This window comes from Hippocampus guttulatus, chromosome 1 (genome assembly GCF_054856545.1).
Source record: "Hippocampus guttulatus isolate MCC_2025c chromosome 1, RoL_Hgut_1.0, whole genome shotgun sequence".
Lineage (NCBI taxonomy): Eukaryota > Metazoa > Chordata > Actinopteri > Syngnathiformes > Syngnathidae > Hippocampus > Hippocampus guttulatus.
Genome location: NC_141261.1, coordinates 11,538,549 through 11,555,202, shown reverse-complemented (window position 1 = coordinate 11,555,202; position 16,654 = coordinate 11,538,549). Strand labels below are relative to the sequence as shown.

General features: G+C 42.3%; 1 protein-coding gene across 2 annotated transcripts in view; it reads right to left on the bottom strand.

Moving 5' to 3' along the window:
* Positions 1 to 491: 491 nt before the first annotated feature.
* cntn3a.1 (contactin 3a, tandem duplicate 1) overlaps positions 492 to 16,654 on the bottom strand; it is a 77,423-nt gene continuing 61,260 nt past the window's right edge. For both annotated transcript variants that reach the window (XM_086109628.1, XM_086109637.1), the window contains exons 12-23: positions 15,296 to 15,423; positions 11,162 to 11,337; positions 9,597 to 9,714; positions 8,452 to 8,610; positions 8,204 to 8,353; positions 7,656 to 7,726; positions 7,082 to 7,316; positions 5,579 to 5,694; positions 5,114 to 5,300; positions 3,966 to 4,078; positions 2,760 to 2,928; positions 492 to 1,657 (exon numbers count right to left, since the gene is read on the bottom strand). In XM_086109628.1, coding sequence (XP_085965754.1) covers positions 1,566 to 1,657; positions 2,760 to 2,928; positions 3,966 to 4,078; positions 5,114 to 5,300; positions 5,579 to 5,694; positions 7,082 to 7,316; positions 7,656 to 7,726; positions 8,204 to 8,353; positions 8,452 to 8,610; positions 9,597 to 9,714; positions 11,162 to 11,337; positions 15,296 to 15,423 — 1,714 coding nt within the window. In that variant the 3' untranslated portion in view covers positions 492 to 1,565. The remainder of the gene's footprint in view (positions 1,658 to 2,759; positions 2,929 to 3,965; positions 4,079 to 5,113; positions 5,301 to 5,578; positions 5,695 to 7,081; positions 7,317 to 7,655; positions 7,727 to 8,203; positions 8,354 to 8,451; positions 8,611 to 9,596; positions 9,715 to 11,161; positions 11,338 to 15,295; positions 15,424 to 16,654) is intronic.

Below are 16,654 nucleotides of genomic sequence, written 5' to 3'. Positions count from 1 at the left end.
CCGCCAGGGTCCCCGCCTTTGGCTGCCGCCCAGCTCACATTGCACCCGACCCCTTTGGCCCCTCTCATGGGTGGTGAGCCCATGGGAAGGGGGACCCACGTTGCCTCTTCGGGCTGTGCCCGGCCGGGCCCCATGGGTGTAGGCCCGGCCACCAGGCGCTTGCCAACGAGCCCCACCTCCAGGCCTGGCTCCAGAGGGGGGCCCCGGTGACCCGCGTCCGGGCAAGGGAAACCTTGGTCCATATATTTTGCTCTTCATAAGGGGTCTTTGAGCCGTGCTTTGTCTGGCCCCTCACCTAGAACCTGTTTGCCATGGGTGACCCTGCCAGGGGCATAAAGCCCCAGACAACTTAGCTCCTAGGATCATTGGGACACACAAACCCCTCCACCACGGTAAGGTGACGACTCACGGAGGGGCAATAAAAAAAAGGATGTCTTTCAATAAACAAACAAAGAAAAAAAAAAGAAATTAAAAAAAAAAGAGGAAGGGACTGAGCAGGAAATCGGCATCATGTTTATTAAAAGCTTGTTCAACCATCTGGACTCTCCAGCAGTTTTGCCAATCCCAATCTGAATAACGGCAAATGACAAAGAATCCATACTTAGTAAGCAACCCAGAAAGGTCAGTCTCTCGTCATGAAAGACAGGAGAAAAGAGGTTGTTTGAGCCCACGTTGCCCCAAAGTACATACAACACGCAATACGACAAGGAGAAACAAATGAGGAGCATAAATGAACGGAACTGCTGAAGAACAACAACAATAACACGGATCCTAATTAGAAGACTTTTAAGGCTCAATTGGGACCTGAGGATTCCATACGTCGAGTGCACAACTCTCAGCGTGCCGTCACTGCACTTGGTGAGGAGGGGACATGGAGGAAGGAGGTAAGACATCGATTCACCAGCGCTCGCACCATCAGCAGGTTTGGCCTTGTCTTGTCTATGAATCACAACTTTGGTTCCAGTCTGTTTTAATGGCTGCTGGGATGCAGCCTGAAAAACATCGATAATATCCAAGTTAAGTCACAGAAGTCCCAAATAGGAGCTTGTCAAAGGGCAACGGGCTACCTTGTTTCGCCCAGCATGAGAAACTATTCTTTTTTCTTTTTTTATGTCTTCCAAAACTCAGTTTAAATGGAGCAAGAGGAATTTTATCGTTAAGCGCGCTTCACAAGAATGTCACTCGTTTCTTTTTTTTTTTTGTCTAAAAAGTTCTTCTTGTCCCCACATTCCAGAATGCAAATCCAGGAAAAGTCTCACGAGTACACAACTTCCAATACATGACACTATCCATATATTAGAAGCGAGGAAAGAACATAAAACATCCAAAAAAGGCTGCAGGTCAATTCCTGTCACATAAGTGGGCCAGTTTCTTTCAATGACTCCTTCAAGGATGAAGCGCGTTCTTCACAAGTTGATCTTTTGCAGCTAGGAGAGGACAAAAGACGCAGTTGGGTGGGAAGCAGGTGGAAGCCGAGGCGAGGCTCCCGGGGGCTTCTCGTCTTTCACCGTGCCAGCTCATTGTCTGGATGTTAGGCCGCGGCGCTGACTTCCTGCAAACATCGGTCATAGCATGGTCCTGGCTGTGATGATGACAGCGGCGAGGTTGGCCACAGGAAGTGATGAAGACACTGAGGCGGCTCCCGCAGCGATGGAATCTTCCAACAAAAACAAACACGTGCATCGAATAAGAGTTAACACAAGAGCTGTATCGAAGCTGTTTAAAGATTACGGTCCTCAATGTTTAGTTTGTTGGTTCGGGTTTATGTCAAATTGAGAGATGCTTCCATTGGTTTGCCTCTTTCGTGTGAAGACATAAAATGATCGAAATGTTTGAAAAAAAATAGATGATACAGGACAGTCCTGAGGGTAGCAACATTGTGTGAATTTTCAGAGTTGGAAATGTTCTCAACTCAACACAAATGAATTATTTATAATTATGCTTGAATGTGACATTGTTCCAAAATGAACCGTCTTAACTTCCGGTGGACATTTACCAAGGCGACCCCTTTCGATCCGAAGCATACTGCGCGTATGTCCCTGACAGATGGAACTGAGTATGATCATCTTTGTGAAGGCCGATCATTTATTGATTCCTTCAATCCGGCACTTTTAGTGGCTCTTGTTCAATGGTGTATCAGAATGCATCCACGGGGATGTGCTACTCGAGCCACTGGGTGGCACTAGTGTATCAAGCATCATTTTAGAGATGCCAGACGTTTTGTGTAACAGTTGCAAAACAAAAAAAAAAAGTAAAGTAAAGCACATTATTTACACGGAGTCCTTCGATGTATACTCTTGCGAATAATATTTGTGTTGCCTCTGGAACTGTAAATGGATACATTTGATCTGCTGCTCTCCTACAATCTTTAGAAAGGTTTTTTTTTCTTTAAATTGGACGTCTTAGGTTCTCTGCAAATACTAAATAACTGATTTTGAGGAGGCGGGGGATCAATAGCGTATCCATATTTGCAGTGAAATCAAAAGCCTTCTCTCTGTAACATTCCAAAGTGACGCTTCTCAGGGCTCTTGTGATGTATAGTTTGGAATCAATAAATAATTTAAAAAATTACACCCATGTCAGTTTTTGGTCAAGGGCAACACTCACTACAAAATTCATTGACATGCACTTAACATTTATACTTACACTACACACTCAATTCTCATCTTACGAGTTATGATTTAATGTGAATCAGCAACTGTGACGAGAAATGATCTGTCTGCACATTTCATGTGTCATGTATTGGCAGAATGACCAACCTGCTATTTTGGGGATTGTAATCTGGCGACTGCTGATGCCCTCCCCGCCTTCACTGAAAGGTTTGATCTGGATAACGTAGTCCTCGTTGACGGGCAGCGACAATTCTAAGGACGTGGTGTTGGTCTCCACCACGCTGGGACGGCTGTGTTTGTCCTGGCTGTACATCACCTACGGAATGAACACAATATCATCTTGCTTCCTGCACAACGAAACACATACGGACAGATGACAAGGCTATGGTGAAGGTCACTGAACAACTCATTGGGGACCCTTAAACAATATAATGCAGTGTTTCCCAAACTTTTCAGTCAAGGCAGACAACTAAAAAAAAAAAAAAAAGTATACAAACTGAAATAATGATAATTTAGTCTCAGTTTACCGTATTTTCCACCCGATAAGGCACTTCGGAGTATAAGGCGCACCTGCAACGAATGGTCTATTTTAAAACAGTTTTCATCTATAGGGTGCACAGTATTATAAGGCACATAGAAGCTCCAATAGTGGCTGCAGTTGCGTTATGCATCCACTAGATGGAGCTACGCTAAAGGGAATACAATCCAATGAGTTTTCTTTATATTGCACTTTTACAACCGCTGCAGCCGTAACAAAGAACTTTACAGAACATTTAAAATACTAAGTCCAAAAAAAAAATCGGAATATCGATCCAGATAGAAGGCGCATCAGATTATAAGGGCGCATTGTCGGCTTTTGAGATAATTGAATGGTTTTACTTGCGCCTTATAGTGCGGAAAATACGGTCCTCACAAATTCACATCGTGGGAAATCTGGGCCTTGTTAGTTGAACACAATACTGTACTATGACGAACACTACTACGAACTACTGTACCTATTCGGTACAGTACTTTGTACTCTTTCTGAAACTTCTAACTTGAAATGCATGTTAAATGTGCCTTCAGCCATCCAGTGGACATATAAGATTTTAGATTGAAAATATTTAAATAAATATTTGTACTGCTGTCGTCTTTATCGCAAATATGTAAAGTATAATTACTGTACCTATTTTAAACATGCTGGTACCCACAAACACTTACACAAAAAATCCTAGGTAGGGAGCAAACCGTCCTTCGCGGTTTTTCACTTATTGCAGTTAGATCCCGGTCCTCATTAACCGCAATAAGTGAGCGAACACTGTCATGTTGAGTTTATTCTCTCGTTGGTAAAGTGCAAGGCTTTACACTCATTACCTTATAACCCGTCACTTCAGACTCGTTGTCAAGAGCGTGGACTTGGTCCCAGTGCAGGATGACCTTGGAATTGGAAGTGTTCCACATGATTTTGACGGGGGCCTGACTGGGCGCTAGAGTGGGAGGGAGAAAGTCGGAGAGGGGAGGAGAAGAGGCGGCGGCGAGGGGATAAAAACAACAAGGCAAGCCAGTCAATAAACATTAAAGTCAAGAACCAACTTGGCATGAAGGATATTTCTCATTAACAGTTGAACAGTGACGCAGGTGGTGTGGAAGTAGAAGAAGGCTGTTTGCTTGCGAGAGGGAGGAGGTGAGGACACACCTTGCTTAACAGATTTCAAAAGCGTCGCATTCAAATGTAAAGTCGAAGATAAACAGCTGTTGGACGCATCCGTCTTATGAGAAACGGCCAAGTTGCCATGCAGTCATTTTGTGACATGCGAAATCGTGTCAAAACAACGTGCACAGCGCGGCCCGACACTGACTGCCAGATCCTCTTCAAGCATAATTTGCATTATGGAGGAGACGGTCCATTAAATTAGCGACATAATGAACTGACAAAACGAACCAGAAGTTGGTGGATGATTTTCACTTCGACGAGCTGCAGGACGAATACCGTCAAACAGGCGGTCGTAGGGAGTTCAAAAGGGGTATCGCCAATCAATTGGGGAACAAGATCAATGTTGTTTTGCTCATCATACACACATTGAAAGTTAAATAACACCTCTAACCTCTGAAGTGAATTTAATTGTATTTTTCCTTGCTATTTCACTGATCTTCACAGTCTATTTGGGATTTGATCAGACTTGGAAGGCTGGCTTTCATTAATAAGGGCATTTAGAAGTATTGAGGGGCAGACTATGTTTGTTTCAAATTCCCAACTGACTCGTGTTGGTCTAAAGTACTGTGTTTTACTCTGGGAAGGAAATATTTATCTTGTGTTGTCTGTCATCTAAAATAACAATGTCATACACAACCCATAAAAAGGTTTCAGCCAACATTTTTTTTCTACTCCCTATATAAAACATAACATGCCGTGCCTGGGCAAGGGGGGGGGGGGGACAACACAAAAATCACACACACACACACACACACACACACCAATGGGCGCCATGTTACGCCAGCTACGTTATAAAAGGAGTTCTTACGAGGTTTCTTGGTGGTGACATTGACAATGCTGCTCTGCGGACCCACTCCAGCGCTGTTATAAGCCCGCAGAGATATCAAATAGGTACTGCTGCCCTCCAGATCCCTGATGCGCACGGACGTCTTATTCCCCACCGTCCTAATCACACTGGCTGCCTCCCGCTTCTCCTTTACCCCCCAGTACTGCAACTAAAAAAAACAAAAACAAAAAAAAAAAACACAGCACAACAAAAAGTACATGTTATTGCCCCGCATCTGTAACCCCACATATTGACAGTCTATGGAATGAAGTATACCGATGGAGTGCATCCAGATAAAGTAAAGGATGTTGTCCTCACTTATACAGTATACCAATGCATAAATTATGCGTGGCGAATGGGTGTCAACTTAAAAGCAAGAAAAAGCTACAAGATGTACATTGTTTTTTGTGATACAATTGCTATTGTGTGGGCATGTGCTGGTTTGACCTCATAGCCAAGGATGCGTCTGCGATTGTTGCTCCAGGCGAGAGGCTTCCAGGTGACCTCCACCGCAGATGCGGAGATGCTCTTCGCCCTCAGCCTCCCTGGTGCTCGGCTGGGCTCTGAAATGTACACAAGGCAGTCCAAACGTATACTTGCTTCACACCATTTTTAAAAGCCACATTATTATTATTATTAATATTATTATTATTATTAGTAGTAGCAGTAGCTGTAGCAATAACCTTATTATTTATACCCCAAAATAAAATAGAACACATTTTGTGGTTACTACGACATTAAAAATTGAACAGGCACTGTGACAAGTGAATGTTCTCTCACTTGGGTAGTTTGCATAAAAGCAGCTTGAGGAAACGAAAGAAAAACTTTATTATTATTATTTTTTTAATGCTACGCTAACTTCAAAGATGTACAAAGACGACCCGGGCCAAGCTGGAGAGACTATGTCTCCCAGCTGGCCTGGCAATGCCTTGGGATTCCCGGGGAAGAGCTGGAACAAGTGGCTGAGGAGAGGAACATCTGGGCTTCCCTACTAAAGCTGTTGGCCCCGTGAACCGACTCCAGATAAGCGGTCAAAGATGGATGGATGGATGGAGAGCGGGGAGGGAGGTGTTATGGTAGAATTTGGAATGGGAGGAGCTGGAAATTACAAAAGCACCCCTCATCTCCCTACCACTTTGCACCTTGAGCCCGGTCCAATGCTCAGCTCCTTGGGGTGCAAATGTGCAGTGGCACAATCGAATCTGGTGCGGATTGAATATTTTTAGTGCACATGCGTGCGTACCTGCACACCACATTTTTGCACCCCTGCCAATAGGTGAAAATGCACAATACAGAAACGATACAAAAAACAAAAGTGTGTTTTCATGTTTAGATGTGTTTACATCATGTGGAATGGTGAAAACTGTATTTAAAACACCTTGCAAATGTATTTGAATGAATATCTTTCACACAAGATCAGGTGGGATAAGCCTCAGCTCCCTGAAAAGGATGTATGGTACGGGTGGACGATATTGTGTTATCATATCGCTACCTTGATATGAACATTTTGTTCATATCACACAGCCCTAATACACGGTACCGAGAAAGTGGATGGATTTAAAGATGTTTATCAACAAAAAGAGAGAGAACAAGAGTACAGCAGCAACAATGACATCAGAACACGTTTTGTGTGTCTATTTCGTGGAAGCCGCAGCTGTTTTATGTTCTCTGAAGCGAGGCTCACTGTCACACACCACGCACCAGTAGTTTGATGCTACATACTGCATAGCCGTGTGTGTGCGTGTGTTATATTTGTGTGTGTATATTGTATTTGTATATTTGTATTGTATATATATATATATATATATATATATATATATATATATATATACCCACACACACAAATACAACACACACACACACACACACACACACACACACACACACACACACACACACACACGTATAAATTAAAAAATGTGTTTGTTTTTCTACACTCATTGTACACACCTTCCTCTGCTGAGTAGATGGTCGCCACTGGACTAAAAGGCCCTTCTCCATTGTTGTTGTAAACCCCGACTTTGATTTGGTAAGATGAATAAGGGGGGATGCTCTCATTCTTGAAGACGTATCTGGAAGCGTCAGGGGATGTGACGGCAGCCTGCATCCAGCCCTGCGTGCCCAGTGGGCGGAAAGCCACAACGTAGCCAAAACCGGGGCCGCTCTGCAGCTCCTCTGGAACGGGCTAGGGAAGGATAAGATGACTCACAGGGATGACTCAAGAACGTGATCTTTAAAGTTATTAATACCAAATGAAATATGGAGGAATACGGCTGAGGGTGATGCTGAAATTGCAAGTACTTATCATCCTGCATAAGTACCGGTAGCTTTATACCGAGGAGGAAAAAAAAAAGGGGGGGACTATTCCAACAGGCCTTGAGCGTTAATCTTTATGTTACAGTTCACAGAAAAAAATAAAATGTTTAAAAGAAATGGCAGAATGTGCAGAAATGTATTTGAGGAAAACACAAAATTGTCCACTCAAAAAAAAAAAAAAAAAAAAAAAAAAAAAGACTCGATTTACCTCCCAAGTGATGACCAGTTCTGAACGTCCCCCTCCACCACCATTTATTCTTGCCGGAGTTACCGTGGGAACTAAAATTATATGAGCAGAGAGGGTGAATTAGATGGTCCGTGCGGCTCAATCAATCGATCGATCAATCAATCAATCAATCAATATTCTCCATAAACTCTACTCAATGTAATATTTTCATTAATAGAGTCACAGTGAGATATTTCAAGCAATTTCTAATTTCAAACAGAAATGACATGAATGTCCTACATGTGAAATTCACACAATAGCCAAGTGCAATTTCAAATCATTCATCTATCGTCACTTGACATTTTCCTCTTCACAACGGCGAGTGAAGCCGCCGGATGTGCCTGACATCAACAGCGGTGAACTTTTAAATCGGCAGCAGGAGCAAAGTGGCACAAGAGAGTTCTTGCGGGATATGTGATGGTGAGCTGAATATGTTTTCTCTTGCTTTTAATCCGCGTAGCTACGAGATAAACTTACTGTCGGCGCCGTTAGGAGAAATTGATTGCGTATCAATAAGTTGCCCTACGTACGCGTGTCCTTGGTGCGGGCCTTTCGAGAAGCTTTGCTGGGTTCGCCTGTTCCAATGCTGTTGGTTGCTAATACTCTGAACTCGTATTCCACCCAGGGATTCAAGTCAATGACAGTGGCTGACAGCTGCTTTCCCCCGAGCAGCTCAGGAACTAAGAGACATTACACCAAATTACCTTTCATCAAAACCCTGAAGGATCAGCCCCCGGGCTGTTTTTTTTAAAAAATCATTTGGGTAGAAGCAACCCACCAGTGGTAACGGCTTGCCACCCGAGGGAAAAAGGTGACCTGGCCTGGATGGTATAGCTGAGAATGGGGCTGTGGTTGTCCGTCCCGGGTCCCCAGGTCAAAAGTGTTGTGGTCTCTGTCATCTCAGTCACTTGACAGTCCACGGGGGGGCCCGGAGGACCTAGACGAAACGGTGCAAAATTATTTTCCAAAGTGGTAATGTGACAAAGTGGAGTGTATTTCTTATCAAGCATTAAATTGTATTGTTTCATTAAATAGTTGCTTCATATACAGTATGTTGTTGTAATGAGGAAAACACACACACACACACACACACACACACACACACACACACACACACACACACACACACACACACACACACTTTTCGGAAAAAAATTGCAAGAAACGTCAGCGGAGTCACTAAATTATCGGTACAACGTCCCTAAGTCAGCCAAGGCTCACTTGTACTGCCCACACAATTGCACGGCAAACTAAAAACTGTACATAGTTTCCTTTTTAATTCATTATTATAATTATTTTTTAAAATCTTGACTTTATGAAGACTGCAAAGGCCGATCAGAGACTGTGGATGAGCTGGCTGTGGCCCGCTGGCGGTACTTTGCCTAAGTCCTACAGGGACGATGACAGAAATAATTGTGTCATTGTGTCTTTTTCCATGTCAGTGGTTTCCGGTACATGAATCAGTTATAACCCAGGAATGTGCGATTCAGGCTGTGCCGAGTAAGTTAAGCATGAGCAATAATGTATCACACGTACATTTTTTTTTAAAAACTATAACTTTTAAAATTAAACTTAGATGGCAGAAAATACTAAATAGAGTGTGCTCCCCCTTTGCCACTGTTAATTATATTCATCTTTATTCTAAGAAGCAATTATATTCCTACAGAGCTCTTATCAATTGTACACTAATCGCCTTGTTTGAACAAAGGGGGAAAAAAGCGGTGCGGAAAAGAGGAGGAAAATCAATTCAAATTCAAATGCAAAACACAGCTACAGTATTTTAGTTAAATATGAGCATGCCGAGAAAAATGTCTCACAGCTCTCCCGCACGGTGAGATTCAAATATTTTCTCTTTCATGTACAATACTATACTATGTGTGCTTCTAAATTTGAAACAATATTGGCACATGGATCTTATCTTACCTCTGACCACGACATCAGTGGCAATGGACACACTGTCCACCTTGGTCTGGACCGCACATGTGTACTTCCCAGCATGCCTTAGCTGAATATTGCGGATCATTATGTCCCCGGCGGAGTGCTGTCAAAACATTTCGGGTTAATTAATTTTTTCACTTTTTGTTTTTTGGTATTGAAGTCATGTGGGAGATATTCTGGTCGTGAAATCGCTGGCTTAACCTCAGACACACCGTTTGCAGTAATTGAGGTTTTTGTAGGGGATTTTTTTTCTCTCAGATTCGTCTATTTCACTCTTTTACTGCACAAATACGGTTCAATGCCAAACACATAGGAACTTCCAAACCATCAGGCTACGTAATATCTTAAATTCAGGAAAAAAAAAATCTATTTCTGACGTATTGCATTTACTTTTTAAAAGAAACAAATAATTAACAACAATCCATCGATCCACCAGTCTTCGCTCCGGCTTATCCCAGGTGACCTCAAGGTGAGAGTCGAAACAAACTTATGAACAAATTAGTTTTCAATGAACCATGGATATACTGTATATTTCTAAATAAATAGAGGCATTTCTACAAAATGTATTTATTTCTCTTATTGTAAAAACAGTTGCACCAATGGTTGTTGCAGTATTTTAAAGAGGAAAAATAGCGCTCGACGATATTGCAGTTCATAACAACATACACAGATTATAGAGTGAAATCCAAATGAAAAGATGCAATATGATATACTGCTGCGTGCAGTCCTGCCTAAAGGCAGCAGCCAGTCACATTTGCAGCGGGGTGTCAACGCATACAGGCCATTCATTGACGGTGCGCCTTATACTCCGAAGCGCCTTATAGCGGGGAAAATACGGTATATTGCACAAGGATGATCATATACGGCACGTTCTGTTTACAAGGAGCTGCAGTGCCTATTACAAGTGGGGGCATTTTGCAGCAGCGTTGAATAAAACATCCTGAAAAATAGACAACATTATCCAAGTGGTGTCGGGGGGGGGGGGGGTCAAGGGTTTAAATGAACTGTAGGGCAGTGCAGATTATGAGGCGACCATCGGCCAAGATCATGAAGAAAAAAAATAAATGGATAAATCAAGATGGAACGATGAAGCACATCATAACCGCTTATCTTCTTTCGGACGCAAACATTGTAATGGATGATCAAGCCTGATGCTTGGCTGCACGCTGCATCATGAATTAACTGGTTGTTGCTCTTGCCGATGGAAGCGGCGTGATTACCAGCTGAACAGGCAACCCACAGAGCCCTAAACACTTATCTGTATGTTTATACTAAGCAAACAATGAAGACATTGCTCCCCGATGTATGGGATAATTTCATCTGTAAACTGATAAGAGATGGAATTAGTACATCTTTTTTTATAATGAAGACCAGCTCTCTCAAGAGGCACTTTAAACTCCAGTTAAGTGTGCAGTCAAAAGATATTTGTCTGCAGTTGAGAGCTCCACCCTCACCATTTATGTACGCGAGTGATTTTTGTTGTTGTTTTTAGTACAGTATGTGGCTGTTGTGTTATATTACTTTCACAGACACAAAGGACAAAGACTTACCCCCCCAACTCTTTCAAAATAAGCCCCAGCGCTGCCAAAGTGGATGAGCTGCTCATTGAAAAACCATGTGAACTTGAGATCCAGCGAGGGGTCATGATACACCTGGCAGGGCAGCACGATGCTCTCCCCAACCGTCACGTCCAGATGACCAGCGGGGCTTGTAATCACAGTTGGTTCTGGGAACATGGAGCGCTGGTTCAGAAAAATACAAAAACAAATATCCATCCATCCATCCATCCGTCCATCCATCCATTATCTGAACCGCTTATCCTCACGAGGGTTGCGGGTGTGCTGGAGCCTATCTCAGCTTTCTTTGGGCAGTAGGTGGGGTATATCCTGAACCGTTCCGGTTGCCAGCCAATCGCAGGGCACACGTAGACCAACATCCATTTGTGCTCACAATCACGCCTTGGGAAAATTTAAAGTGTTCAATCAAACTATCATGCATGTTTGTTGGAATGTGGGAGGAATACCCAAAGAAAACCCACGCAGGCACGGGGAGAACATGCAAACTCCACACAGGTGCCGGAATTGAACCCTCTGCACTGTGACGCTGATGTGCTAACCAGTCTACCACTGTGCCGCCACTAAAAAATATTTCTTTCTTTTTCCCCATTCATGATTCACACACTTTTTTTGCATACATTTTCAAGCGCGGACATAAATTGTCCCTGTCAGATGCGTACTCATCCTCTCCACAAACATTTACTGGTAACTGTAATTGGAAAAAAAACAAAACACTTTTTTTTTTCTTTTAGTCCTCGCCCAGATATCGAGACAACTCGGAATAAATTCTATTTGGTCTGCCGGGGAACAAATATTGTACCTCTTATGTGAGTTGCATAAATTAAGGCGCATTCTTTTATGTCACGATACCGCTGCGGCGGCAAAGAAGAAAAATAAACTTTACCTGCATTGCAATTTAAGTCTGTGTCAACACTTTCTTTGGCTTTTTGTGTTTGCGCTTCATTTTTTGTTATTTACTCCACCAGCATCATCTTTATTCCGTCTCATACGGGCTTCTCGTCTAACTGCACCGAGGCGATAATACAGCGAAGGGTGAGAGTCCGGTGAGCAGTGAATTATACATGCATGTCATAAGTATCTAATAGAGAGAGGAGCCAATGCAGCATGTCAGGGGGAGTAAAGGTCTATATTCAGCTCTGTCAAAACAAGGCAAGTTGTTTATCCGGTAGTGGCTAAGGAGAACTGGCTGGTGGTGGCGGTGCATTCTAGGTGAGTCCGGGCAAAGTTTCAGCACTAGATGCAAAACGAGAGAAACTTTCTGCCGCTGATAGCAGAGCTGTCACGCTCGTTTCTTGTTATGACTGCAGGAGAAAATCACAAATTGGCTTCCTCATTCACCACGTACAGTATTGCTATGCACACCATAATCCTCATTCGGTACAGTTGTGTTGTTATAGCTCTGAAGCGACATTTAGTTTTTTTTTTTACAACCTACATTTTAATATTTGCATCGGAATTAGCATAGAAATTGCTGCAAATTTTGTGGTTATGCCTCAGTATGCTCATACTGATCAAGTAGAGCCTAAATGCTATGTCTGCAGTTTAATTTCTCATTTGGGAGGAACACAAAGCATGACGTGAACGCTAGACGGAAGAACAATTTACACTCTGGAAAGCAAGGTATAAAACAAGTAGGTATATGGAAGGAGGATTGAGCTCAGGAGCCAGAAAGAAAGTTTAACAATATGTTGCATGCGCCCACACGAGTGTAAATACTGCATTCTGATTAATAATGGCAGATGAGGTCAGGCGCAAAATTCACTCATTTTTTTTAATCTAGTTCAGGGGCGGCGATTTTGCCACTTGCTGTCGACTGAAACGGTCGCTCAAGGGTTAGGTAACGATCTGAGAACGGTGGATTCTGCGGCTTAATTGTCATTCTACATACAGTGGGACTTCTATTTACGGAATTAATTAATTGGTCCTGGAAGAAATTTCTTAACTAGAACATTTTGTAAGGAGAGACGCGTTTTCCATGTAAATGCCCTAATCCGTTCCATGTCCCCCCAAAATTCACATATAAATGTTGCCTAAAGCATAAAAATGCATCAAAATATGTAACAAATACATGTTACAAATAGATTATTGCACAATAAATGAGAGTTGTGCATCATATAAAAAAACAGAATAAAGAATAAAAATGATGGTCATTTTACTTTTACCTGCGTCCTCATCGTTGCCCTCTTTAGTTCATGTTCTTTCTCAGAAGTGGTTTTTGCTTGGCGTTTTGTAAAGAACTGATCCAAAGACATTTGCTTTTGTCAGCTTTTAACAATCCTTTGAAAATGTCCAAGGCAAACATCAGCATCGCCAGCGATTGCCCGACTAGTGAACATTCTTTCTGGGTGATTCACAATTACGTAAAATTATCGAAACACACATCTATTTATTTATCGATCTACACACGTAGACTCATACGATAGAGGTCCCTCTTCGTGAATGGGATGCCATGAAGATGCTAGGTAATAGCCAATGGCAGAGCAGCTATAATTTTGTTGCGTTCAGGAAACTCTGAGCTGCAACTTGCAGCCCATACTGTATTTTTAGCTTTCGTATCTTGAAATTTCTTTCGTAACAAGAGGCAATATTTTCCTGTTGAGGCGTTTCGTAACGTGAAAATTTCTAATGAACAGACGTTCATAAATAGAGATACCACTGTATGTAATATTAATCAGTCTACCGTGTTAAGACTACCGTGGCCGCAGAGAACACTTTTTTTTTTGTTGACTTCCCCTTTAACTGAATGTCAAAATTTCCACTCAAACGGATGAAACGGTCCAAAACCAGCAGCCACTACCTCTCTCTAAAGCAGAGGCCCGCCACCAAGCACATCACAGCAGGTAATACACCATGAAATATTTATTAAACACTGCTCTGGCCGATCATTGAAAAAGGCCAACAAAATAAGTGATTCCAGTCACTGTAGTTCTTTTTCAGGAATAGACGTGAACATAGACACAGACCACGTTAAAGCGATACTGTAACTTGACAATCACCTCACCCAATCAGTCATTCGTCTCAGTTTTAACGCAGAAAGACAAATGCAAAATTAGAAGCTTATAATATTCTCCAAATATCAACTCTTATAGTCGGTGTTTTTTTTTAAAGCCAATTTCTACATGTCAAGAAAGGAAGTGGGGGGTAGAAGGAATAATTGGGCTTCTGTGCAAACATATTTGCAATTCAAAGTAGATTCGAAGAGGAATCACCAAGGGGCACTCTAATAGAGCACTGTTGTCAACTCTGCTCTTTAAAATGACCCAGAGATCTTATTGCGTGGCAGAGGAGTGTTATTTAGAAGGTGTTAAAAAAAAAGCCATTGTCTTGAAAAAAAAAAAAAAAAATCAACATCAAGGCAAATAAATGCAATCAGCCTTTGGCTCGCTTGCTCCATCAACTAACTGGACCGTATATAATTTATTTAAGAGGCCATAGTGCACATGGGCCCCTTGGCTGAAGTGTGTGATTTTGGTGTGATTTAAAGCCCAACAAATGGCTGATGCTCAAGGAAGTCTAGATTTTATTTATTTTTAACCGTACTGGAACGGTTTGATCATTTTAATGGTACGTCACTGATATGCGATGCTGAGCCGCAGTTTTTCAACAGAGAAACATCAATACCAGTATGCAACGATAGCAAATAGTCGCTTAGAATCAGACTGAAAAGTCGACCTTAGCATTTTGTGACTCTGAACTGCTGCAATGTGACCGTTCCAGTGTGCTGGCCAAAAACAGAAGTAACGGAAAGGATGTTCAGTTTTTAATGAGATCAGTTTAGATTTGTGGGCTAACTGTTTTTTGTATAAAAGTTACCTGTAATTATGACTTTCCACCAGTATTAACATAGCTTGGTGATACAGACGATGATGTGTTCGGACAGACGTGGAAACCGACAGTTTGTAGGTACTTCCAGACTGTCAAAAGCTGACGACCAACAGATGTAAAAGTGTAGTCCGACACTGTTTATGCATTTTTACCATTCATTGAGATCTAATATCATGTTAATGTTTCAAGTGAAGGAAGATGAATCTCGCCAATCCATCCATCCAATTTCTATCGCACTTAACTGGACTGGAAAGATGAATCGAACAAAACACAAGTTCTTACCTTTCACCAAAAGGCTGCCGCTGCTGCTAGCGACACCAAACTGGTTTCTGGCGACGCATGTGTACAGACCGGCATCCATTTTTGAAACATTGGATATCCGAAGGGTTCCGTTATCCAACACGGTAACTCTGTGGGAAATAATACGCACACACACACAGACCCGTACGATTTACTGTCCAGCAACTTTACAAGGTGTTTCTCAATCAGACAGTTGACAACATCGGTTTTGGTTGAAGGAAATGAAACTAAAATGTAGTCCTGCTTGCGGTAACGTGCAAACGAACGAGCCCGCTATCCTCAAGCATTTCAAAATTGAGCCCGGAGTTTATCTCAGCCCATTTTAATTGGCTCCCTGTGCTGCAGCATGACATAAGCAGGACTTCGGCTACAAGTTGTTACAGTTTGATTTCGCTGCACTGACTCGATAAGAACAGTGCACTTTATGGCAAGATCTACACATACCGTGCAACTGTACTTAAATTGCTAATATGGACAATTTTGCTCCCTCAGTCATATTTACACGAACCGAGGCCAAATGTGCGAACTCACCCTGTTTTGCGGTATGATAATCATAAATTAAACTTGTTGCCGTCCAAAAGTTCCACTGCATACTCGTATTATATATCTCACTCTACCGTTACGCATAAAAATAAGTTGTCGAGCTTTATCGTATAGTCTCATGTATAAACATTTCCCCCAGTAAAATTCACTCAATTACGGTGTTTATTGTGCTGCTCTTGCATTTATGAATATTAACGAGCGAAAGCGGAGAAAAACACATCCGAGACAAAAGATAAAGATCGGCCTTTCGCCAGTTACTGAAATTGATTCGATTATTCCTCATAAATGTCAGTAAAATCTCAGCAGGAAGAAAGTCGACCCGCTCGGCTGCGCGACAATAAAGGAAGGTTGAGCCTCGACAACAGATTGTCCCGGCATGCGACAACAACAAAGATTCTCATTTCAACTGTCGCCGTCATCAGTCAAGCCTGACAGATTTCATCTGACGCAGAGAGTGTGCTTGTGCCGCTTTACCTGTCAATGCGCTTGCTGCGGTGAAATATAACCTGATTTGACAGATGAAAAGTCAGCAAGGTAGGTAGCCCTTGCGCGGTGTCGTGCAGATGCTTCCATTTCTAAGAGTTGAAGAACAGTCTGATGTCGCAGAAAGTCCTCACAAATTCAAAGGTGTATCAGTTTATCTCTGGCTTACGACAGCCCCACGCTCGTAAATCGCAATGACTCAATTTAACGCGCTACTTTCTCGCTTGTTTTAAACATTAAGCATGTGATCGTACAGACTTGCACGGCTGTCAAGAGTACCACAAATACCATTGCACATCTTTGTCATTTTGCTCA